At 40.7% G+C, this 23,999-nt stretch overlaps 3 protein-coding genes and 1 non-coding gene across 4 annotated transcripts; 2 read left to right on the plus strand and 2 right to left on the minus strand.

Annotated features, from left to right (window-relative positions):
* Positions 1–2,025: 2,025 nt before the first annotated feature.
* On the minus strand, positions 2,026–2,097 carry trnap-cgg. Its single transcript has one exon. It is a non-coding gene; the product is annotated as a tRNA-Pro (tRNA).
* Positions 2,098–7,524: 5,427 nt separating this feature from the next.
* Positions 7,525–10,073, minus strand: si:ch211-175m2.5 (uncharacterized protein LOC568697 homolog). The gene is made up of 5 exons (XM_026357109.1): positions 9,806–10,073; positions 9,571–9,729; positions 9,385–9,484; positions 8,478–8,608; positions 7,525–8,356 (listed from the first exon to the last, which is right to left on the minus strand). The coding sequence occupies exons 1-5, from the start codon at positions 9,854–9,856 to the stop codon at positions 8,066–8,068; spliced, it is 732 nt and encodes a 243-aa protein (XP_026212894.1). The 5' UTR covers positions 9,857–10,073; the 3' UTR covers positions 7,525–8,065.
* A 217-nt stretch (positions 10,074–10,290) lies between these two features.
* polr2gl (polymerase (RNA) II (DNA directed) polypeptide G-like) lies at positions 10,291–12,940 on the plus strand. Its single transcript, XM_026357884.1, has 8 exons — positions 10,291–10,469; positions 10,794–10,903; positions 11,345–11,504; positions 11,786–11,836; positions 11,952–12,017; positions 12,127–12,198; positions 12,290–12,323; positions 12,582–12,940. The coding sequence occupies exons 1-8, from the start codon at positions 10,458–10,460 to the stop codon at positions 12,593–12,595; spliced, it is 519 nt and encodes a 172-aa protein (XP_026213669.1). The 5' UTR covers positions 10,291–10,457; the 3' UTR covers positions 12,596–12,940.
* A 166-nt stretch (positions 12,941–13,106) lies between these two features.
* On the plus strand, positions 13,107–19,149 carry eef1g (eukaryotic translation elongation factor 1 gamma). Its single transcript, XM_026357883.1, has 10 exons — positions 13,107–13,209; positions 14,273–14,431; positions 14,734–14,797; positions 15,177–15,319; positions 15,489–15,632; positions 15,725–15,854; positions 16,168–16,372; positions 16,996–17,168; positions 18,059–18,183; positions 18,785–19,149. Exons 1-10 carry the CDS (start codon positions 13,198–13,200, stop codon positions 18,941–18,943), a joined length of 1,314 nt encoding a protein of 437 aa, XP_026213668.1. The 5' UTR covers positions 13,107–13,197; the 3' UTR covers positions 18,944–19,149.
* Positions 19,150–23,999: the final 4,850 nt, after the last annotated feature.

Consider the following 23,999-nt stretch of genomic DNA (forward strand, 5'->3'; position numbering starts at 1 on the left):
CTCTGAAATAAAAGATGGAATCAGTTCCTTATATTTGTCCACAGCATTTTCAGATAAATATTTACTGTAGTGGATTTTTTTCTTAAATGAAGTAAAGTTTAATAAAGTTATGTTATTAAAAATGGTCAGATAAAAGAGGGTTTTGGAGAAAAACACTGTATGTCAGAACAAGATTGAAACAGTGAGTGGGTTTATTTCATAAATACATTTTGTTCTGTGAAGTTCTTATGAATCACTCCTCTTGTGTTGGATTTTATATATATAATTTGGATGGTCGGGGAGCAGACACTGTCTCCGTGAAGTTTTGGTTGTTTTGGGGGTGACGGCTGCAGAGAGCCTTGTAAGACTGCGTCTCTGCATCCTGGGCTCCACTCTGTCTAATAAACACGGCCATATTTCTAGAGAGTCACAGTATGCACCTCTACTGTGACCTCAGTCTGACTACTTACCCTCTGAACTCTTTGTAGGGAAGTCGGATGTTTTCTGATGATGTATCATCCCTGTGCTGATGTTAGCTTAGCAACTACAATAAGATGTTTCACTGTTTTTGGCTTTTACTTTCATCAACAACGCATTAGATACAACTTTACAAGTGTAGATGCAATTTAGTAATGTTCATTTTGATTTACTTTGTCTTTACTCTTTTATTTTAGCTAATAGAATGTGTAAGATCTGACACGGTGTAACAGTGAAACATTCAGGATGTTGTATCATAAAGCACTGTGCCGGCTGATGTTGACCTGTGCCATTCTTTCTAATGTAAATTCAAATACTGTACGATGAACAGTGTTTAGTGATTTATATAGAGCAGGACTTTGTAATTGTTGGACTTCACTGTACATGAGCGTTGAAGGAAAATGAAGAGCGATGTGACACTGGATTCTGTGACACCATACAATCGACAACATGCCTGTCCACCATAATATCACTGGAGAACATACTGTAGATTTATGAAAGGCTCTGGTGTAAATAATTTTTCTCTGTGTTTTGTAGAGGGAGCTAAGTGATTGCTTTAAACAACAAAGTTGTAAACGTATAGTTCCACCTCCACCTTCCAGCATTTTTATTTCTCTTTGTCTTTCTCTATGACTCCAAATGTAAGTTTTCGCCTCTGTATGTTAATTAAAGTCTATTTATTCTCTGTATAACAGGCTGTGGATAGATCTGTGGGGATCTGCAGGGATGTACAATAGAGGGAGAGCTAAAACACAAATAATAGCTGAACCGCTTCTTAGATTTCTCTTTGTACGGCTGCAGAAATTACTGAGGGAAAAAAAAGCACCAAGTAGTTTAAAGCCTTTTAAACTTCATCCACAAGTTAGAAGTGCATGCTGCTTTATTGAGAGCGTCCAAATAGGAAGAAAACAGATCATGCAGATTACTTAAGGGCAAAATATGAAGATAATACAAGGTAAAACTGGAATAAGCTTGGTTTTGACTCAGTTGTAATAATAACAACAAAGGTATGGCATGTTTAGCAAAATTGTATATTCCCTTTTTTCATTAATGTTGGTTTTCAGAAAATTGTAATTGGTCTTAGTCGAAGAAGAGAAATACAAAATTGAATGGGAAAGTAAATCAAATAGAAATCTGAGTTGAAATAGGCCGAAAAGGCGTGCAACACAAAAAATGTGGGCCATGTTTTCCCTGTGTGGTTTAGGAATCTCTGGTTTCTTTTTTGTGAGGCCAACAAAATATTCTTCTCAGCTTTTAATTGTGTGAATCATTTAGACAACACAGGCAAAATAGTAGGTGCATATATATATATATATATATATATATTATTATCCTTTCATTTATTATATATATATATATATATATATATATATATATAATAATTGAAAGGATAATAATAATAATGAATCCTTTATTGATCCCCTTGGTTGGACAGCTGCTCGGCGCTACTACAGGGTTTCAGTCTCTTGTCCAAGGACACCTCAGCGAGCAGTCAGGAGGAACTGGGAATCAAACCACTCACCCTTGGGTTTTTAAACAAGTACCATCTGAGCTACTGCGACCAAACAAGGGCTCGTCCGGGATTTGAACCCGGGACCTCTCACACCCGAAGCGAGAATCATACCCCTAGACCAACGAGCCAGTTAATAAGTTAACCCCATGACCCTGAGGTGATTTGAACACACAACCTTCTACTCTGGAGTCAGACACACTACCCTAAACAAAATTAAAAAAAGAATGTGCAGCCCCCATAGAGACTAAAGTGCCGTGTTCTAACCGTTCCAACCATTTATTAATGGATTATGGGACTAAAAGTGAGTAAAATAATGCAAGACCGAGGCCAATCAAAGTACATACACAGAATGTTAAACAAGCTTTTTAAAATAGATTCCTTAGAAGATTTGGATCTATGATCTATGAAACATAAAACTGTGTGATCATATATTCTTCAATAGATACTATAGTTGTAATTTGGGCCGAGCTGACTTGAAATACTTGAAATACTGTAGATGAGCAGCTGCGTTGGTCATGCAACAGAAATGTAATACAATTGCACCATTTAACTGTGATGCCACTTTAAATTTAGACATGGGACAAACAGTGTGCATTAACACTTCTGTGATTTTTATGGCCCACAATTGCTGCTTAGGTGATGCAAACACACTGGCTCAGTTCTAGTTCACTCTTTATTCATGTCACGAATGCAGCACGACATCCACTCAGTGCAGCAAACAAAGAAAATATGAAAGGAAACAATAATTATTTTAATAATTTTAGTGATTTTTAATACATTCAACACGTAATCTACATTATAATTTTACACAAACAAATCCAACTAAATTATGTCAGAATGACTTGCAAAGGAAAAACAGTACTGTCTGATTAATAAACTAATTGTTGTGTTTGAAAGTGAATTTCTCTAACGTGTTTTTAACATGAGTACATTACAAACACAACCATGTCATCAACATGAACACGTTCACACACACACACACACACTGAGCACAGCTGGGACACGAGCGACACCAGATTGCGCGTTCAGAGTGTCAAACGGTCAGACTGCTGAGCTCAGTGTGCAGCTGATGTAAACCTCCCAGGGAATCAAAAAGTTATGAGGCAAAACTGATGCTTTCCTTTATTTCTGGAAATACAGATTAAAATCTAATCTGTGATAATGACTAATGCAACCACAGTATATGATGTACTGTAGCTACATTATGTTTGAAATCCAAACCATGAACAGGGCAAAGGAGTTATAGTGGACAGTGAGGAAAGGGCAGGAAAGTAATGAAATCCATAAAGAAGTTATGAGTTGAAGCTCAATTTTAATACCAGCCAATATGGCAACGACCTCCGCCTGCTGAACTGCTGGGCCAGCATTATTAGTTAAAAGAAAAATGATGCTCTTGCTGTGTGTGTGGCAGGTGGATTGTGGGTGGGTGGAACTGTGTGTGTGTTTATGGGAGGTGGGCGCGGCTCAGCAAGCAAATTCTATTACCTCCTCAACACGCTCGGAAACGTGTCAGCGGCGCAGCAGATACTGGCTGTCACCCCGGGAGTTTAACTTCTCTCTTCACGTTTTCTCATTGCAGTCCCAAATCGATCCACCACTCCCACGATTCCCTGGAGGCTGGAGCTTGAGAAACAGCCCTGCTGGACGCCGCGGCCACACCAAATGATCATCTTTCTCCTCGGTGTCCTGCATGTTGCCAGGCCATCTGTCCAGTTCTTTAGGTCCAAACAGTCTCACTCTGACCAGGGTGGAATCAAAAAATCTTTTGATTGGGGGGCCGCACTTGAGGAGCGGGGGACACTCCAAGATTAGACTGCTAGAGAATTGTGTGACAGATAATCTGAATACACACATGATTACAAATATGATATGTGTATTCTTTTATATTTATTAATTAATATAATGATGGTTATATTTCAATCTGAAATCTAATCAGTTTGTCTTCTGCGGCCATTCCTGCAGACCCACATGATTAAAAATGGAAAATATTTTACACATCAATATGTTAATGTTGTCATTATTGTAAATATGGTTGCTAATGTGAGCATTAGAATAATAATAATAATAATAATAAGAGCCGTAGTTTTTTTAATGCTCTCCATTTTATGGTCTCCTTTGATGAATTCTGTTTTCTTGATTGCATTCTATCTTCCTGTGCCTTTTCAGTTTCAGTAATTCATTACGGTGTTATTTAATTCATTCTTTCGTGACAGTTTAATTACTGTAATAAGTTGTGATTCATTTTAGTGGGTGGGAAAAAAAGAGACATGAATGCTAATGGTACACACAGCCAAATGAGAGAGCCACACCAGGGTTTGCTGGACAGTGATTCCTGTCATCCATCTATCTCCTCTCACTTTACTCGGGGTTTCGTTGTCAGACCTGGGCCCGTCCTCCTCTCTGTGTGGGCCAGAGGTCTGGAGAACAGTTTACTTGGCACCATCTGCAGGCTGGAGGCAAAATGGGAGTTTCATATTTGATATGTGTTAATCTCCCTGTGGAGACATGGTGGCAATTACATGAGTGAAATGATTCATATTCATATTCATAGCACACCCAAACAAATGAGCACAGCATTTGCAAAGACAAATATAACAGAGTCTGCCAAGTACTGAAGTTGCCAAATTTCAAGGACAACCGCAGAAAAAAAAGCAGACTTCTGAGCCAGTCGTATTAAAACCTAGATTCATGATCTGAAACCTGTGAAAACAGAAGACCAAACACATCACAGCAAATAATGAATCTTCCATTCAGTGTAGTGGAACCAGTAGTCCCGGGTCAAGAGCTCAGAGAACAGGCTGCAGGACGCTGTCAGACTAAACACACAGTTGGCCAACATATGAAAAGCAAATCCAGACTATGTTGCAGAAATAAGAACTAATATAGAACAAGGATACACAAACCAAAAAAACTAAAAACAGCACATGGCCATGACTCGCTCTCTTTTAGCAGCAAATACGCAATAATGCATGACCCATAATCCGCAGGCACGAAGTAATCTGAGTGAATGTGCATTTGGATTATCAGTCTGGAATAGTCTAATCTGAAACACTTCTTGAACCGGTCGACTGAGAGGTCATGAAAGAGCTTCAGCCGTGTGGAGAAACAGTGTGCTGAACTAGTATTTGCTTCGGTTTTCAGGTTACCAGATGATTGGTAGTGGAGGATATTTGACTGTGCTTTGAGGCAAAACAAACAGTTTCAGCTTCAGTGGGCTTTAGAAGAGCTGGAGTTTACCTTGTGTTTTAGCAGATATCAATTAGGTGGATTGTTCCTATTCTTACTGGCTGCTACTTAGTGTTTCCTTGGCTGCTGCAACACCTTCATCTGTGAGCCAGTGTTGTCATTTTCATCACCATCATACAGTATGTGACTGATGTACCGGTGCCTTGGTCAGATTCAAGACGTACAAGTTGACTTTTCTTTTGTACACATCTTGTGTCATCTCTCATCGTATCAAATCTATTCATCTCTTATACTTCAAAGAAATGCTTTTTAAAAAAGAAAGTCTTAATGAAAATAGGCTATTTCCTGTGATACTCAGTGATTCTCAGTGTCCCAGCTGCATGATTGAGTTTAGTTATATGGGAAAGTCTATCAAACCAAATGATTGCAAATGACCCCAGCTGCGAATGCCACGGCACATACACACATGTTGTTGGAGAAGGTAAATAATATGTGTATCCACATTAACACAATGGTACGTGCGTACACATGCTCACACACATTCTTAACAGTAACTGACTTAATCTTAATGAGGATGATAATAGTCTAATTGTAGCTAATGTCCCATAATATGTCGTTAGTTATTCAGTCCACCTACATCTTCTTCAACGTGTCCCCTGTGTGTGAATAAAGCATCATTTTAAGAAAAAACACATCCTCCAAAACAGACCTTCCTCCCAAAGCATTGTAGAAAATGTCATGGATGTTTTGAAGAGTAGTCAGGGAATAAGAGGCCACACATTTTTCAAACTAGTCACTCATATTTCCCACAGATTTCCCACATGCCTACAGTTGCAGATGCGTTCTGTAGCCAACCGTCAAGATTCATTTACTACACAAGAAAACCTCCTGATCCAACAGTTGTGAACCACAAGCAATACAAATCATTTAAGACCACAAACACGTCTTTTCATTTGAACAGATTCAAATGTCAGTGCATTCATTTAAATTATTTTCAGCATTTTTAAACAGCAGAAATTATATCTTGTTAGGCTGAATCAAATCTGTAGGATCTGTGCATGGTAACAGTTAAATACAATCTCTCACCAGATACAGTAACTCTTTGCATAATGTTTATACAAATGATTATAAAAATATGAAATGTTGTTTGAATATTGTACAGAAATTGAATAAAATATGGTAATACTCTTTTTTTTTTAAATCAAATTTCTCACTCAGTCTCCTTTGACATTGCTGTAAGTTCTTGGAGAACCCACTGTGAGACATCTTACTCCTGTTATATTTAAATCCATCCGCATGGAAGCCAGGCTTAATAAATGATGTCTACTCCACGGGTGTGAAGCAGCACTCCTTTATTAAACTTGACCCACTTCCTCACCACTCCTCTTACTTTGCTCTATACCTAACTCGTGCCCCATTCGACATTAAAGAATCCGTGCAGAGACTCTTCTTCAGGCTCTCGGGAGGAACAACATCATATTGATTTGTCTATAAGAGTACTGACAGACTGTAATAAGAGACGAGGGAAAGCCCATACTTGAGAACTGTTCACCTTTCTGTTTTATTCTTGACATGAAGAGTTACAGGATGAGGGATGCAGGGCAGCCCTGAACCATAAATCAGCCTTGTCTGGAGCCTGTTTTCTCCTTTTAATATTAATAGCAGACATGAGGGTCACGAGGGTTGGTGCTGTGTAAGGATCTAGTATATGAGCCGCTTCTGAGACATATGATGCTCTGTCAGGGTGAAAAGAACAGGACAGGACAACAGAGGCCCAGGGAGAAAACTGTCAATGAAATGACCTTTACGGACATCAATAGGCTCTTTTTCACATAGTACAACAGAAGAATTTAATGTGCGTGTGCGTGTTTACCCTATGAATCCCATTCCACTGAAGTAAATACCGAGTTTGGACTGTGAATAAATTTCACTATCTCATTAGCAGAAGGCTCTCAGCAAAATGAACTTTGTAGGAAAATGTGTAACTCCAATGTATGTAGGAGTAGGAATGCGATTCAAGTCAAGGAAGCTAGCAAAAATGTGCACCCATCGTGTATGATCCTACACATGTTTGTACTACTATAAATGTGCATCTTCTTTATTACTCAGCCCTGGTACCCTTCCCTGGTTATGCCAGTGGTGTCTTGCCTCTCTCACATTATTATGGTGACATCTGGTGGCAACAAGCAGCAGATCACTAAAATGAAGGCTTGTTTTCTTTCAGCTGGCCCACAGAGGGTTGCATTTTACTACTTAATGTGAGGTATATGCTTCACTGGAATTGTTTTCAAAGAATAATAATTATTTTAGGTATAGTTAAAAAAGTATCAAATCTTTATTTGATATGAAGAAAAATAGGATTTTATTTAATGAATACTTTATTTAGAAAACATATGGAAGAACGCATGTTTAGATTGCTGTCAATTCTGCTAATCACTTCTGTACATACAGTACTACTCAGTATTAAACATGTTAACAAAGAGGACAGAACAAGGAAAAGCTGTTTCTGACATTCTGCAATTTAGTTCACTATTTATCATGTGTTTCACTACGCAAACAAAGCATATTTTTAGCACATAAAAGGAACATAGAAAGAAGAGAGCTTCACAGATTGCTCAATATTTAGGGAACACTTTTGATACAGCAATGGTTTAAAGCATTTATTAAATACCAATAAAGGACACTTTCTTCATTTCACAGTTTCTAGTTGTTCTACATGCCTGAATAAAGATCTGAATATACAGTAATTCCAGTGTTAAGATGGAAATTAAACTTTAATTTCATCATATCTAATAATAAAGTCTGACTGTTCATATAAGAGGGAGACGATATTATAAAGCAGAAATGAGATTGTCACTGTTGCACATGACCTTTAACCTCTTATAATCATGTCTATAACATAGCTGCTTTTCACTTGCCATCTCCTCCCACCTTGTCATTGCTCTTGTCCCGTGGTATACGGCCCATATTATAAAATTCTACGTTTGGTCTCATGTCAGAGAAGTGGGCGAGCCGGTTGGACATGGCAAAGAAAGCAGCGATGGCAGCGATGTCCCACGCGTCCTCACGGTCAAAGCCCACCTCCTCCAAGGCCTGGAAATGCCGCTCTGTGATAGTGTCGCAGTGACACACTGCCATAGCAAAGTCGAGCATGGCACGTTCCCTAGGCGACAACTCCGCAATCTCATAATTGATAATAACCTGTGTTAAACAAGTGAAACAGCAAATTAGGCACACTGAAGAATTATCACTGAGTGAAATTACTTGACTTGATTAGCACAGTTAGTGTTGTATTACAAAAACACAAAACTGGGTCAATCACCTGATCGGAAAGAGTGGGGTTCTTAGAGTAGATGCGGTGCAGTGCACTGTGGGATACTACACAGTAAAGACACTTGTTGTGGGCGCTGGTTGCCACTACAATCAGCTCACGATCTGCCTTGGTTAATCTGCCTGGAAGTCACCAGATATTAAGTTCATGTGAAATAAGAAACACACAAACACACTAAAGACACATACACACAAGAATAACAAGATGCAGTTAAGGACCTACTTGGAAAACTGGAGTTAGTTAGGAAATTAGTTGGATGTGGTCTCTCCAACCCAAGAGGGACATTTAGTTTACAGCTGGGCAAGGTTTTATTCAACAAAATCAGATAAATCAGTAAACCTGGTTTTGGACTAAGCCACAGATATTCAGAGAGCGTAAAAACCTGTAAAAATCTTTCTGAGAAATAGAACTATATGAAACGGGAGTGTCATATAAGGAGTGTGGCTTTATTGTTCAGAATAGAATTGTAGTGAAGTGTAAAGGGCAAAACCGATAAGGCTAAAAACAGCTGACAAAAAGCCAAATTGTGGTTATTCAATACCCACACGCCGAGACCACACAGCTGGCTTTGACCCAGATGTGTTATGTGGCACACCAAACAGGACTTGCTGATCTGAATGATCGTTAGGTTAGTTTCCCGACCTGATGAGCTGCTCCTGCCAGACCTTGTTCAGTGTTACCTGTGCTACCTGCCACTATTTGACCATCAGATGAAACAGACTCAGCATCACACCTGCTCCCGTGTGTACCGTGCCATCTGCACTCCTAAAGTGGTTTTCCATTCATTCCATGAATGACTGAGCCCTGAACTGTATAGAGGGCCTGGGACGTGTCAGGACCAGATGTGGTCCTCAGGGTGCATCCAGAGAATTACTGGAACACATAAACACAAACACACCTGTTTCTTTGTTCATCAGTTCATTGTAGTATGCGAAGAAAGCTCTGAACTCTGCAGGTCTATGAGACAGGACTTTGAAGACATTAGGTAAGAAGCCCCCCTGGAAAAAAACAAACATTCAGCAGCCAGCAAATCCAACTTAAAGTGTGTTGAACAGGTAAATGGATCACATCAGGCTCTTTTCACCTTTGACTCCACTTCCTCCATAAGCTCAACTATATCATAAGGCAGGTCTTTCTTGTACGGGACAGGATAACGACTGATTTTCTCTGGCTGATCGCTGGAGACATGTCTGGTTCCAGCCGCCGGCTTCCTCCACAGCACGCAGCCCGAGCGGAGAGACGCCTGGGCGGGGGACAGCAAAGTTTCAAGCAGACACAGAAACAGACTAAAGCATGCACGCAAAAGTACTACAACTTACAAGCTGTGTGCACACAGGAGGACGGCACAACTTCAAGATGTTGCTCGCCATGTCAGTCAGCTCGGTTTGCAGGTTGCTTTTTTGTTTCTTTCCTTCTCTCGCTCACCTGCTTGTGTCGTTGAGTTACAATCACATGCAGCCTGTTTTATAATATTTCAACCATCGCACCACTCTGTTACTTAAAACCCGATGTTTTGCTTTGTTATTAAATGTGCGCGACCTGTCAATCGACCCAATCACAGCACAGCACTGAATCACGCCCGCTGTCTGTCCCACCCGCACACATCAGTCCTCCTCACCGCCAGGGGTCAGCATGTGTGCGCACTGGCTGCCATGTATTGTTTATTGTGATCATATGTCTGCTAAGCTAAGCTAGTTTTTCAACGACACGGTAACAAGAACAACACATTTACGTTTAAGATTATTTAGACTGATGCTTAGTTTGCAACTAGATTTGTACTAAATGCCGTATGATGCCTGTCATACAGAACCCAGGGCAACAAATGTCCACATCATTGACCTCGTAACCCGGAAGAGACCTGGTAGAGACGAACAAGCGTCGTGTTTTCATTCATTGAGTTAAAAAACAAGTTGGATTATTTATCAATAGGCTAGAATACTAATAGAGTTTGAATTCATTAGTTCAACAGCGATGTTTTACCATGTAAGTATACGTGTTTGTATTTGTATATGGGCCGGCGAATAGCAGAATGATGATGTTTTGTGTGTCGATGTTTGCCCAGCGTGATCTCATCTTGGTTAGCATTGCTAATATGATGTTAGCTAAACAAAAGTTTAGTCTCTACTAAGATGTTGATAGTTTCTAAGCACAATAGGTAAACTGCATCCATTTCATTCAGTACAATAAATTCAGCAGCACCACAGCATAACAGCCATGGAAATGTAAACAAAGCACGCGTAAAGCTGTGCTCTCAGTAACTAATGGTGGACGCGTTGTCTTTCAACGGACCTACGTTTGTGCCCACAGATTTCTCTGGAGCATGAAATCTTACTACATCCGAGGTATTTTGGTCCTAATCTCCTCAACACCGTGAAGCAGAAGCTTTTCACAGAAGTGGAGGGTACTTGCACCGGCAAGTGAGTTGCTGCAACACTCAACACTCATTTGCAACACACAAATGAATTCGTATTTGTTCTGAATTGATTGGTTAAAGGGCGCAAAGATCGTCACTTGACTCGAAAGTGTGTGAAACCTGCCATTGTGTCGATGTTGCATGTATTCTATGTTTGTTCAGATGGCACTGACGCACAGTGAATCACAATCCAATGCAGAGAGTTGTGTGCAATATTCAGGGGAAGGTCTGAAATTAACAAATAGGTGGTTCCTTCTTGTATAAAAACATTTAAGATGGTTTTGATTGATGATTATTTTTCTCATTTAAGAGTAAGATATTGTGTCATAATCGAACCAACAGAACTGTTCAGGGCAGTAAGGCACTGACTTGCATTAACATTCTTGGATGTACAATGCAGCAATACGAATACAATGGTATTAATTAATTTGTGTCTCCCCCTTAGATATGGCTTCGTCATTGCAGTCACCACAATTGACAACATTGGAGCAGGTGTGATCCAGCCAGGCAGAGGCTTTGTCCTCTATCCAGTCAAGTACAAGGCCATAGTATTCCGTCCTTTCAAAGGGGAAGTGGTGGATGCTGTGGTCACTCAGGTTAACAAGGTAAAGGAACAGCATGGTACCTGTACTCTAACATGTTATTCTTTTAGCCAACATGTTCTGACAGTTTCATTGGTTACAATGAATGAATGAATGATTAATTAATCAGTTAAAACTAAACTAGGGTTATTTATGTATTATCAGTTGACAATTAGAAACATAATATTGTATTTCATGCTTTAATTTTATCAAAAGCAAATATCCCTTAAATGAAGTCTTAGTTGTTGATTGTGAAATGATGAATAATAGCTTTGCATGATTTAAATGATTCTCTTTTCTTGCAGGTTGGATTGTTCACAGAAATTGGTCCCATGTCCTGCTTTATCTCTCGCCATGTAAGTCACTGTCTATCAAACATCACAATAGTGCCTGACTGAAATGGTTGATACTTTTAGATTAGATTTATGCCTTACTTAGCTTTTCTGACTAGAACCTCTTTTTTTTTTGCAGTCCATCCCCTCGGAAATGGAATTTGACCCCAACTCTAATCCTCCTTGTTATAAGACAGTTGATGAGGTGAGGATATTCAGTGTTATTTTTTTATCTGCCTCCTGTATTTCACTTGAATACATTTCTCTTAGAGTCAAATAGCATTTAAAATGAAAGGAGTCTTCTCTTTCCAAAGGACATTGTAATCCAACAAGACGATGAGATCCGACTAAAGATTGTGGGAACAAGAGTGGACAAAAATGACATTGTAAGTACTTTTATAGTAGGACTAGAAATGGTACGCTGAATGTTATTTTTAGTATAAAGACTAAAAACAACCTTTATCCTTGTTTTTTTAGTTTGCTATTGGATCTCTCATGGATGACTATCTGGGTGAGTACTACACTTTAAAACATTGTTATACAGGCAGTAGGTGTGCATTAGATGGGCATGGATTAATAAAATGCTGTGCGTAATATGAAGTATTCTGCACAGTGAGGAAAACTTGTTTCATAGTCTGACAAAATTGGCCACTTATTGTTTTACTTTGGCTGCTGTGGCTGCAACAGAGTAATCTTTGGCACACAGCTTATAAAATCTTATAGTTTATTTGTGTATAATTCCTGAACTTGTCTTCAACTTTATTTCCAGGTCTTGTGAGCTGATTCGCCCCAGAGGAAGCTAATTTCACATGGAACTTTTTATGTAGTAGCTTAGTTGTTTCTTTGTTAAAATTAATATTTTTCTACAGCGATTCAGACAGTGTGGTGGTAGGTTGTGAAGCTCCATAGCTAATTCATTACTTTGCTGCACGGCCTACATTTGTTAGATGTGGTGCAAAAAGAAAAAACATGAGTATGTTTGCTAAATTGAGAAGAACTTGGTAGACATTACAGAAGTAATCCATTTACTTTATTTACTACTTATTTTATATAGAATTCATCATTTCCATCTCAGCCATATATTATTCTTTGTATGTTATTTGTAATAAAGTGTTGTATTTGTTCTTACATTTGTATAATGTTTTCTATCTTTTAAGTATTAGAATGAGTTAATATCTTGTAGGACTATCGACCTTTTTTGTGATGAGCTGCTGCAGCTGGATGACATCTGTACTTAATTTACGTTTTTCAATCAAATCAGTTGCGTTGAAATGTCCTGTAGCATGAGGCGCGACGTGAACGCGCAAACTCGGGGCGCGCACGTCTTCTGGCCGTAAATACGTCAGTCGAGCGCGCCCTCGCTCTTTCTTTCTCTCGTCCTGAAGATGGCGGCAGGGGTGAGTAAAATGGAGATATGGAGCTTTCTTTATTCTTATCTGGCATAATCCACCCGAAATCAACCCCATCTGCACCTCGATTGAGCATTTTTAGGTGTAAACAAATGTTTCAGGTCGTTATGCAGGCGAAAAAAAGTGTATTTGCCAAGAATTTCATTCAGTGTTCGTGGTAAGGTTAGCATTTGCTATCCTGACGTTGCATTGTGACAGAATGACGCCCCTCCACTGGCCCAGCGTTGTGCCACGTTAGCGCAGTAATTGTCAAGCCGTGATAACTTATCTTAGTTTTAAAATGTTTTTGACCTTCCTTGGCAATTCAGCACACGCTGGTTAACTTCAGAGCTGGTTTCTTTTAGTCGTAATGGGTTAAAGCTGCAAACGAAGACCGGTTCTAGCACCAGTAGTGACTAGTTAGCATTGGAAGCCAGCTAATAGCCACGTGAATTTAGGTTCCCGTGGTTTTTGATTGTTACACGATGAACAGAAGTTAAAGTAGCTGTAGCAGGCAGCTTTTATCACAGTTTATCTCTCAGCGTTTCCATCTGCACCCTGTTCTCCTTCCTGCCTGGTCCAGTGTTAAATGGTCGAGCACCTAGACGTGGGTGGCATCATTCATTGTTTCAAGAACACTTTAAGCAAGTCACTACTTCACTGGGTTGGAAACTAAATAATCCAGTTTTATTTATCACTTTTGAAAGTTTTAAGTGGGACAAATATAATGTAGACCAGAGTTCATGCAGTGTTATATCTGAGCTGTTGCTGTAAGTGTATTTTTAAGGCACATCAAGCAGTCTCTATTGGAAATGTAGAAACTTAAATGGTGCACTCCATTTCAACGTAACCCCAAGAATAAACATACTAGCAGGATCACCTTACTGACAAAAAAACGCCAATTATAATCTAGTAAAAGTAGGATTCATGGCAGAGCTGCTGTATTGGATTGCATTTGAGTTTACAGGTGTATCTAATCAGGTGGGCAGTGAGTGGAAACATACAGATTAGTCTTGTTAAATGCTTGTACCTGGTAAATCATTGCTGTATACTCTCTATCTCTTTCTTTCAGACTCTGTATACATACCCAGAGAACTGGCGGGCCTTCAAGGCCCAGATTGCGGCCCAGTACAGTGGCGCTCGGCTCAAAGTTGCCAGCAGCCCCCCTGCCTTCACCTTCGGGCAGACGAACCGTACTCCTGCTTTCCTCAGCAACTTTCCTCTGGGCAAGGTTGGTGCAAATGTTAGACTTGCTTAAATGAGGACAGCTCTAGCAGAGTTTCAAGTTTCATAGTAATGCTTCATTGCCAACAGTGAATGTTGTTAAAGTGGTTAATGCAGATATTAAAGTTGGCGCATTAGAAAATTGTCGTATTGAAGTAGATAAGCCTTGTGGTTTGATTATATCACTGTTTTGTAAGGCGTGCATTTGGTCATGCATGTGAGGGGAATATGGTACGGTATGGAACTGTTTAAATGTCTGAATAAAAACATAGAAAATGTGTTTTTCCTTAACTCTGCCTTTATTTGTAGGTACCTGCCTACCAGGGGGATGACGGCTTCTGTCTGTTTGAGAGTAACGCCATTGCTCACTACTGTAAGTCTCAAATTTCCTATTAATTCAGTGGTTAATTTTGTATCTTGTGCTGTTTAATTTGGAAACTCTCCACATTGGCTCCATTCCATGTAGGGTAATGCAAGTGTAGCACACGGGTACATACATGCCTAATTGGAATACGACCATTGTTATACCAATTGGACAAGTAACACGTTAGCAGTTTCTGTTGCACATGTATACCTTTTTGTCAAACTAGTGTGCACTTGTAACTGTATTTCCATGTGTTCAAATTAAAAGGAATGAGTACCTATTTATTGTATGTGTTTGGTGCACGCAATGTGAGATTTCTAACATGACCTTTTTTATTTTATTTTTGTTTTTTAAATTGATTTACACATTTCTCTCTTTTCACATGCAGTGAGCAATGATGCCATTCGTGGTGCCACCCCTCAGGCTGCAGCCCAGGTGCTGCAGTGGGTGAGCTTTGCTGACTCAGAGATTGTCCCTCCAGCCAGCGCATGGGTCTTCCCCACTCTGGGAATCATGCAGTTCAACAAACAGGTATGTAGCTCAGCATTTTCTGGCCTAGTTAAGACTTAAATTATTATATTGTAGCTGTGGTGGAAGGTGGGAGCCAGTTGGCCAGAGAGCAACATTCTCGGTATTTGCTTATGTAGCAGACAACAAATGATGTAAAATCCTGCATAGTCATCTTTCTGGATCTGTCCAGGCCACAGAGCAGGCGAAGGAGGATATCAAGCGGGTCTTTACTGTGCTGAACCAACATCTGAACACCCGTACCTTCCTTGTGGGAGAGAGGGTTAGCCTTGCTGACATCACTGTGGTGTGCTCCATGCTCTGGCTCTACAAACAGGTTTGACAAACCCACAGCTGCACACAGTGGACAGTAATTAAGACTTAAGAGTATTTCATGACTGAAGTAGAACGCCTTTCTGTCCGCTGTAGGTCCTTGAGCCTTCTTTCCGTCAGCCATACCCTAATGTGACCCGCTGGTTCGTGACCTGTGTCAACCAGCCCCAGTTCAAAGCTGTTCTTGGAGAGGTCAAGCTGTGTGAAAAGATGGCCCAGTTTGATGGTGAGTCACTAGCAATGTGATCAGAAGTCACATGTTAAGCAATCTTGCTCAAAACAAGGCCAGAACTGTAGAATAGCATAAAGATAACTGAAGTGTAATGCAGTTTGACTTGACAAACACTTGCCATGAATGCTGATACCCATTAACCAAATGGAATACTGATACAAAATTATCCTTGTAAAAAAAGTAAATCTCAGTTTGTAACATTTCACAATTGGTTTTCCAAGGGTCCCGGAGTTCAAAATAGAACTGTTAAGTTGAAACAGAACATGCAATGAAACATTTTTTCTTTCTTGGCATTCTGTCCATCCAGCCAAGAAGTTTGCCGAGATGCAGCCCAAGAAAGAGGCCCCTCCTAAGAAAGAGAAGGCAGCAAAAGAACCAGCCAAGCCCCAGGAGAAGAAAGAAAAGAAAAAGGAAGAAAAGAAGCCTGCTCCAGAGGAGGAGATGGATGACTGTGATGCTGTTTTGGCTGCTGAGCCCAAAGCCAAGGATCCCTTTGCACACCTGCCAAAGAGGTAGGAAGCTCTTAGTGTGCGCTTCCCCATGGTGCATTTGGTGAAATGGTGGTGCATTTGGTGAAATGGTGAAACATTCAGTGATTTACAGGACAAGATGTTTGATCTGCCGACCATGTGTTGGACAGTAATAGACCTGTACAGCAAGCATTCCCTTTAAAGTTATTGTTAAACATTGCGTAACAGAGTGCATGAAAGGCCTAAACAGCTGGCATTTTAATGTACTTCAATCAGACTAGCTTTAGGAAAATCTGATTGTCCCCTGTCATTGGGCAAGGCAGTGTCTATTCATGGCACCTAAGTCTTAATCTGACAGGGGAAGAAAAACCAAAGACCATATTCATCCCAGTCGTCTCTGTTTTAGTGAGTAACAGGCTGGTTCATGCTGTGGCCACAAATATGATAGAACTTATGGGTATTGAAAGTTACTCTGAGATATAATGCAGTCCTGTAGACCCCTTAAGTTTTATGTGTCTGGTGTAGTTTTTTATTTTTTGTCATATATTTTGGTGAAAATCTGTACAACAATTTTGTCATCTACTTAATTTTCCATGCTTTATTGTTCCTCCAGAACAACATGTATAACAGTGGACCTAATCTACTCTCTCTTTATTTTATTTAAGCCCATTTGTCATGGATGAGTTCAAGAGAAAATATTCCAACGAAGACACCCTGACAGTAGCCCTTCCTCACTTCTGGGAGCACTTTGACCGTGAGGGGTACTCCATTTGGTATGGCCAGTACAAATACCCTGAGGAACTTACACTTACCTTCAAGAGCTGCAACCTTATCACAGGTGAGTCACAGCAGCCACTTTATCCAGCACTATGACCTAAATGACGTTAAGGTGTAGTCGCACTTGAAAAGTCATTTTTGTGAAGGCACAAATTTCTTTCAGTCCCACTGGTTATCTCATGCATCAGGGTGGCTCAGAGGTTAGAAAGAAACTCCAGAAAAGGATTTAAGTTTGGCTTTGGTCCTACTTGTTAGGAGGCGTTTTTCTGGTTCATGTGTTGACATGAATTTCTTCTACCCAAGTTTGTAGGCTGGTGAACCTGGTGAACTGTCGGCTTTCATCTTGTTATTCATGTACCTACATTGATTTTTTTTTTTTTTTTTTTTTTTAAATGTCTATTTAGGACTGTAGAGGGCTGTATAGGAACACATGTTCATCTAGATTCTTTAGCAGCATTTTATTTTTATATTAATTAAAGCCGCATTTTCAGAGAAGTCGGGGAAGGTCATGTTCATAGATTACACTTAGATTACAATTTGAAAAACTTACCTTGTGCTCCAAAAACTTACTGCTTCATGGGCCTCCACTTTGGAATAAAGTTATGAGTATAAGAATACACAACAGTGAATGTATAACAGGCCTACACAGCCGGCATTGTAATGTGCTTCAATCAGAAGTCGGGTCACTTCAGGAAAATCAGATTGTCCCCTGTCATTGGGCAAGGCAGTGTCTATTCATGGCACCAAGTCTTAATCTGACAGGGGAAGAAAAACCAAAGACCATATTCATCCCAGTCATCTCTTGTTCAGTGAGTAAAAGGCTGGTTCATGCTGTGGTCACAAATTGACCCTTGGGTACTGTAGTGTTGCACTGTAGTCATCTCTAAAAGGTCAGTCACTTGATCCTTGTTCCTATCTTCACTATATATCAACTGTCCTCAATCTTACCAGGTATGTTCCAGCGCCTGGACAAACTCAGAAAGAACGCCTTTGCCAGTGTCATCTTATTTGGCACCAACAACGACAGCAGCATCTCTGGCATCTGGGTCTTCAGAGGCCAGGACCTGGCTTTCACCGTAAGTATTTCAAATGGCAAACAGACTTGTATGACAGTATCCCCACCCTCCACAGTTTGTGTGAACAAACTAACATTAAATAATTTGTGGAGTGTTATGTGTGGACTGCAGTAATGCCAGATACGTTTCTTAAGCAAAAAAAACGTATTTGGATCTTAACTTATGACCGTTGTTGGAAAACCCCTCGTCATTGGGCAAGGCAGTGTCCAATCATGGCGCAAAGTCTTAATCTGATGGGGGAAGAGAAACTTGAGACCATATTCATCCCAGTCATCTCTTGTTCAGTGAGTAAAAGGCTGGTTCATGCTGTGGTCACAGGTGACAACAAAAGCTCAACGTTTTGAGTTTGAGTAGTTTAATGCATTACTGTCGTTTTAATTTCTGACACTGACTAAATTCATTACAACTCAAAATTGAACACAATGTGCAAGACTAAGAAAATCGGGCTCAACGCTGTTTCAGCACAGCTTGTGATGGTTCTAATAGTCCCACCTGGATAAGAAGGCGTGCCGAATCTTGTCGCTTCGTAATAATGAGCGATTATGAACTCATCAAACAAATGTAGTTTACCTTCATTCATAGAACGTTCTGTCTCCTCCAGCTGTCTGAAGACTGGCAGATCGACTATGAATCATACGATTGGCGCAAGCTGAATCCAGACAGTGAGGAGTGCAAGACCATGGTGAAGGAGTACTTCGCCTGGGAGGGAGAGTTCAAGCACGTGGGTAAATCCTTCAACCAGGGCAAGATCTTCAAGTGAGAGGACACTGGGACAGTCAGAACACAAGCACTCTGCGCTTCTGCTCTACAAACCTAAAGACCTATGAACTTTCAGCCACCACGTGCTTACTTTACTGCAACTTTGACTTGGAATGACTGTTTGAAGAAGAGTGAATTTTGTCTCAGTGGGCCCCAAACTGGTTTTTTTTGTTTGTTGTGCGAAATAAAGCGTTTTCCACAATGCTACATATGAGTTTGTCTGGTGTATGACTTTAGCCTAAATGTTTGTTTTGTTTTGAGAGTGAAAATCTACAAATTTACAAATGCATTTAATTTCTTTAAAAATATCCATTTTGTTCGAAGCACCCCAAGATGAATAAACTCACTTAGAGTAATGCGGCATTATTGTCATTGTTAAATAACTTTTACAAAGACCGTATTTCCCGCCCTATAGGGCGCTCTGGATAATGAGGCACACTGTTGATTTTTGAGATGACTGAAGGTTTTAAGTGCACCCTATAACACAGAAAATATGGTATGTAGAAAATAATTAAACATACTGATGTCACCTTGTGGTTGAAGATGCACTAGATTTGAAACTTTTGACCAGCAGAGGTCAGTCAAACACTGTTCAACTTGGTGTGAAGGTTACTGAAGGTTACACTGATACTCCATTGCTGTCTTTTTTTTTTTTTTTTTTGTAGACCTGTTGAGTTAAAACTCCACTGAGTTGCAGGGTTCTCTTGTTCCTGCAGACGGCAGGCAAAGACTAGGTAAGCTTATTGTGTGGAGCTCATCCAGCAGAGGGAAAATGACTGGGCTGAGCTTTGTGGTTTGCTCAAGCTAAGACAGGAATGTCATCTGCTTTAAACTCTGGGTTCTTGTTTTGATGTTGCTTGTGCTTCCCCAAGGAGAGGAGGAAGCCTGGAAAATATTTTTTTTATAAAGAACATCCATTTGGGTGCATGGTCTACAAGGCCAAAGGTCATCAACATGTTTAGTTGTATTAGTGACTGCTTTTAATTAAACCAATGTACGCACTCCATCCCTGAGAAAAGCCTGCACACTGATTCAAAAGTACAAAATTAGCCAGTTGTCTTCAGGTTAATCACCCTGCACTATATACAGTATTTTGCAAATGCGTAGTATTTAGTTGGCGTGACAGAAAAATCTGTTGTTTGGTTTCACCACACCCTCCTCAAATGCAGAAATGCTGTGTTTCGGAGCCTACTTCTGCAAGTTGGTATCATTAAAGAAGAAACACTTTTCATTAAGAGGAATAGACCATCCAGGGTGGCTGTGGCTCAGGAGGTAGAGCAGCTGTCTAACAATCATGGGATCAGTGGCTCAATTCCCAGCTCCTCCTGTCACATGTCGTAAGTGTCCTTGGGCAAGACACTGAACGCCAAGTTGCCTCCGGTGAGACATGGCAGCTCTGCCATGGGTGTGTGCGAATGAGTGAATGAGACAATGTAAAATTTGAATACCACCTAGGTAGGAAAGCGCTGCATATAAGTGCAGACTACTCTGCCATTTTTTTATTCAGTCATCCTTTTCCCATCTGACTCAACAGAAGCTTAAAACCTTTTTTCATTCGCTTCCAGAAGCAGTGCATTATGAAGCCGTATTCAAATGCGATGTTAGGCTGTGAAGACAAAGCACTTGATCTCATCAGACACACCCAGCGGTAGGAACATTTGTGTTACACTTCAGATCAGTTATTGTTGACTGTTCCCACACCTGCAGCAGGCCTGTCCTTTCACTTCTGCCATAACGAGAGAGATGAGATCTTTGTTGGGCGCTTCATTGTTTTCATTCTACCTGTTGGTTAAATAGGACACCTGGAGCAGGCGATGTAATGAACTCAGTTAATTGGTCATATTATGCGTTCACAATATCAGTTTTGAGATGTTCTGTAACGCTTTAAACAAAATCAACTGAATTAGTCTCTGAATTTCTGAATATATTGCATAAATTCTGAAGTTTAGAAGACACTGGGCGGGCCTCTTTTCTTCCTCTCTATACACACACACACGTGACAGAAGCACAAGAGAGGAATCTCATCAGGGAGTGAGTCAGATGTGTCATTTTTTCCTACTTACTAAGCATGATTTCGGATCATTTTGGCGCAACCATCTTCCACCGTAGTTTTGAATCAGGGAGGCCATTTTAGTTTGTTTCTGTGGTCTCATGGAAATCAGAAAATGGAAATGTTCCCACAACGGCGAGAGCGCCCAAGTCCTTGAACACATGACTCACCCATCCTGTGGATCACGGTGGAAGAGGGCTGTAACTTGAGCAAATAGCTTCGACTTCATGCGCAGCATTGCTGCAGTTACAACACTGCTGACGGCTAACCCCTCGATTGCTGAAGGAGTGGTGCCACAAAAGCCTTTTCATCATCTCATGAGATATCATATTCATGCGAAACAGAGCAAACGCGCACTTGAGGCCAGTTTCCAAATCAAAAGCAACAATATCGAGTCCATGTGATATTCTGGCCTTTATTCAAGTTTAGTAACTTCAGAGTTAAAAAACTAAACTGAAGCAAACCACAAGAACAATACAAGACCTGATGCCAACAGCAACATTTTCTCTTCCAGTCCTGCCAACCTTCCTCCCCCTGGTCTTTATTTCTATCTTGGCCACACACTCACTACTACTTCGTTTTCCTTCCTCTCTACAGATCCTCGCTCCATGGCCATTTTTTTTTTTTTTTCTATGTCCGTGCACTGGGGTGGAGTGCGGTGGGGGTGGATTTTGTCTTAAAAGCAGTTGCAGCAGTGAGGAGCACTGGTGAGAGAGGGACACAGAGAGGTTGTATTGTTTCACCGCCACATTCACAGTGTGGCTGTCAGCCCCCTGTAGGAGCTTTAGGCATGGTATGCATGTGCTGAGCATCTGGTAGTGCAACATGCTCATCTGGAAAAGGGGGGAGCTAACACTGGGGAGTTGCAGGCAGAAATCCACAATCTCTCTCTGCACAATCTCACTAGATTGCAGATATATGCTAAAGCTACAGAAGTACCTCTCGTATGGGTTTTAGAGTCTGAAACGACATGAGTTATAATTAGTTATGATTAGATAGTGGAATGCACAAGGTTTTTTTTTTTCAACGTTTGTTTGTAACTATGACCACAAAGCCCCTAAATAGATATTTGCCTTCCCTTCTGACATGTTTACAGCTCTGCAAAAGTGTCTGGGCCTCATGGCCTATACAAGTGTACACGCAACATTGTGCGTGAGTGGTTGGGACGTCTCTAGGCGCACAGAAACAACACTCAGCCACCACACATATCAGGTTCCACCCTCCAAGTTTTATGGAGTTTCCCCAAGACTTTAGTCTGGAGTGTGTCCTACAAACACACACACGCACTAAACCTTAACAAAAGGAATAGGAACAGGATAATTGATCTTTAGTCAGGACTACTTCACCTTAAAGCCCTGTTGTTGCATTTTAGGTAGACGAACGTGAATGAAACAGACATGTAAAACAGGAACATTATGAAAACAGTGAAGGAGATCCATATCTAAATATTGTACATCGTGGTGTGTCCGTTAAATTATTAGACAAAAAAGAAAAAGTGAGCTTCAGATCTTAACCTTGAGTGAGGGGCGTTTCTTCCAAAGGGGTGTGAGCTGCACGTATTTTTGCGTCAGTGAAATGCGGCAGAGTAATTCAGTACTGGAATAGAATGAGGGAGGTCAAAGGTGAGCCTGCTGAGGGGAAATAGTTGAGAAAGACAGGGATAAACAAGGCAACACTGCGTAGTAACCATACACATGACAATGCCTGCAAGTAACATCCTTAACATATCATTGTTTAGAGATGCGATTGTTAATGGTGCATTTCTTGCCGAGTTCGTGTCGTCCTACAACAGAGCCCGCCAGTGTGAGAGCGGAGAGGAAAGTGCGTGACATGAGAGAGGAGAGCGGGGGTACAGCGGAGGGAAAACAGACTGCCCCTGCTCTTTTGGACATGAAACCCCACAGTGGCTTCTGGCTCATATTACTAGAATCTGGAGGTGGAACAGGAGGAGTGATGTTGTCAAACCAAAGCACAACTCTAATACGCAATACCCTGGGCAGAAATATTGATCCATGGAACAACAAACGAGTGAAATTTCAAATATGTTAATAATAACTTTCCAGTTGGTGCAATGCTTACAATTCGACATTGTACAACAGCAATAGTAGTAGTAGCAGCTTCATTTGGTTTTGGGTGTGTACTGAACAGTCAGTCTTGAAATCAGCCTGGGGCTATCCATTATCTGTTCATAAAGCAAAAGTGCAATTGTCCCTTGTTGTAAACAGGCAATTTGCAGTTATAATACCTAAAACTCTGCACCCTTTACAATACCTTGCATTGTTTCACTTCTTTTCAGGACCGTTAATAGACTTCCTGTTGCAATGTTCAGATAAGTGAGAGGCAGTTTAGACCTGGATCAACACACTGAACTAGCAGGCACAACCTAACCCTGTTTGGGAAATGTAAGTGCCGTTTCATGTATTGGCTTGCTGGTGGTTTATATCCCACCTATGGAAAGTGAAGAGCATTTTCAGCTATGACTGGAATGTGCACTTCAGAAAGGTGTCTGCTTGTGCTGAGGCACAACAGCCAGGACGTTAGCCACAGGGCGGAGAGGCAGGAGAAACTCTTGCAACAGAAATACACCTGAGGGCAAGTTTTAAGTAACCTAGTTGCTGCAATACGCGACGGCAATGGCAAGACTCGACCTGTGAAAGGTGTTCCCAGCATCGGTACGTTCAGATCAGACTAATGTACAGACATAAAAAGGCAGGACGGCATTTGAGAAATGGGAGGGATTGAGGGGCATCTGCTCTAAAATAACAATTACCAACTTTGTGTACCAAAGCAGAGCCGAGCTCCTCACTGCTTTGCAGCTTTGTGGCATGTGATATTTATCCATACACACACAGGGCATTGCTATGGAAACATCACTGTAAGTACCTGCCCCCTTGCTTATTATGTTGCTATAGCAGCCATCCCAGAATAGTCTCTTTTTTTTTCTGTCTCTGTCCCTCCCTTGTGTTCGTGACTCACAATTTGCAGTGGAAACCACAATTCAGTCTGT

Source organism: Anabas testudineus, chromosome 10 (genome assembly GCF_900324465.2).
Source record: "Anabas testudineus chromosome 10, fAnaTes1.2, whole genome shotgun sequence".
Lineage (NCBI taxonomy): Eukaryota > Metazoa > Chordata > Actinopteri > Anabantiformes > Anabantidae > Anabas > Anabas testudineus.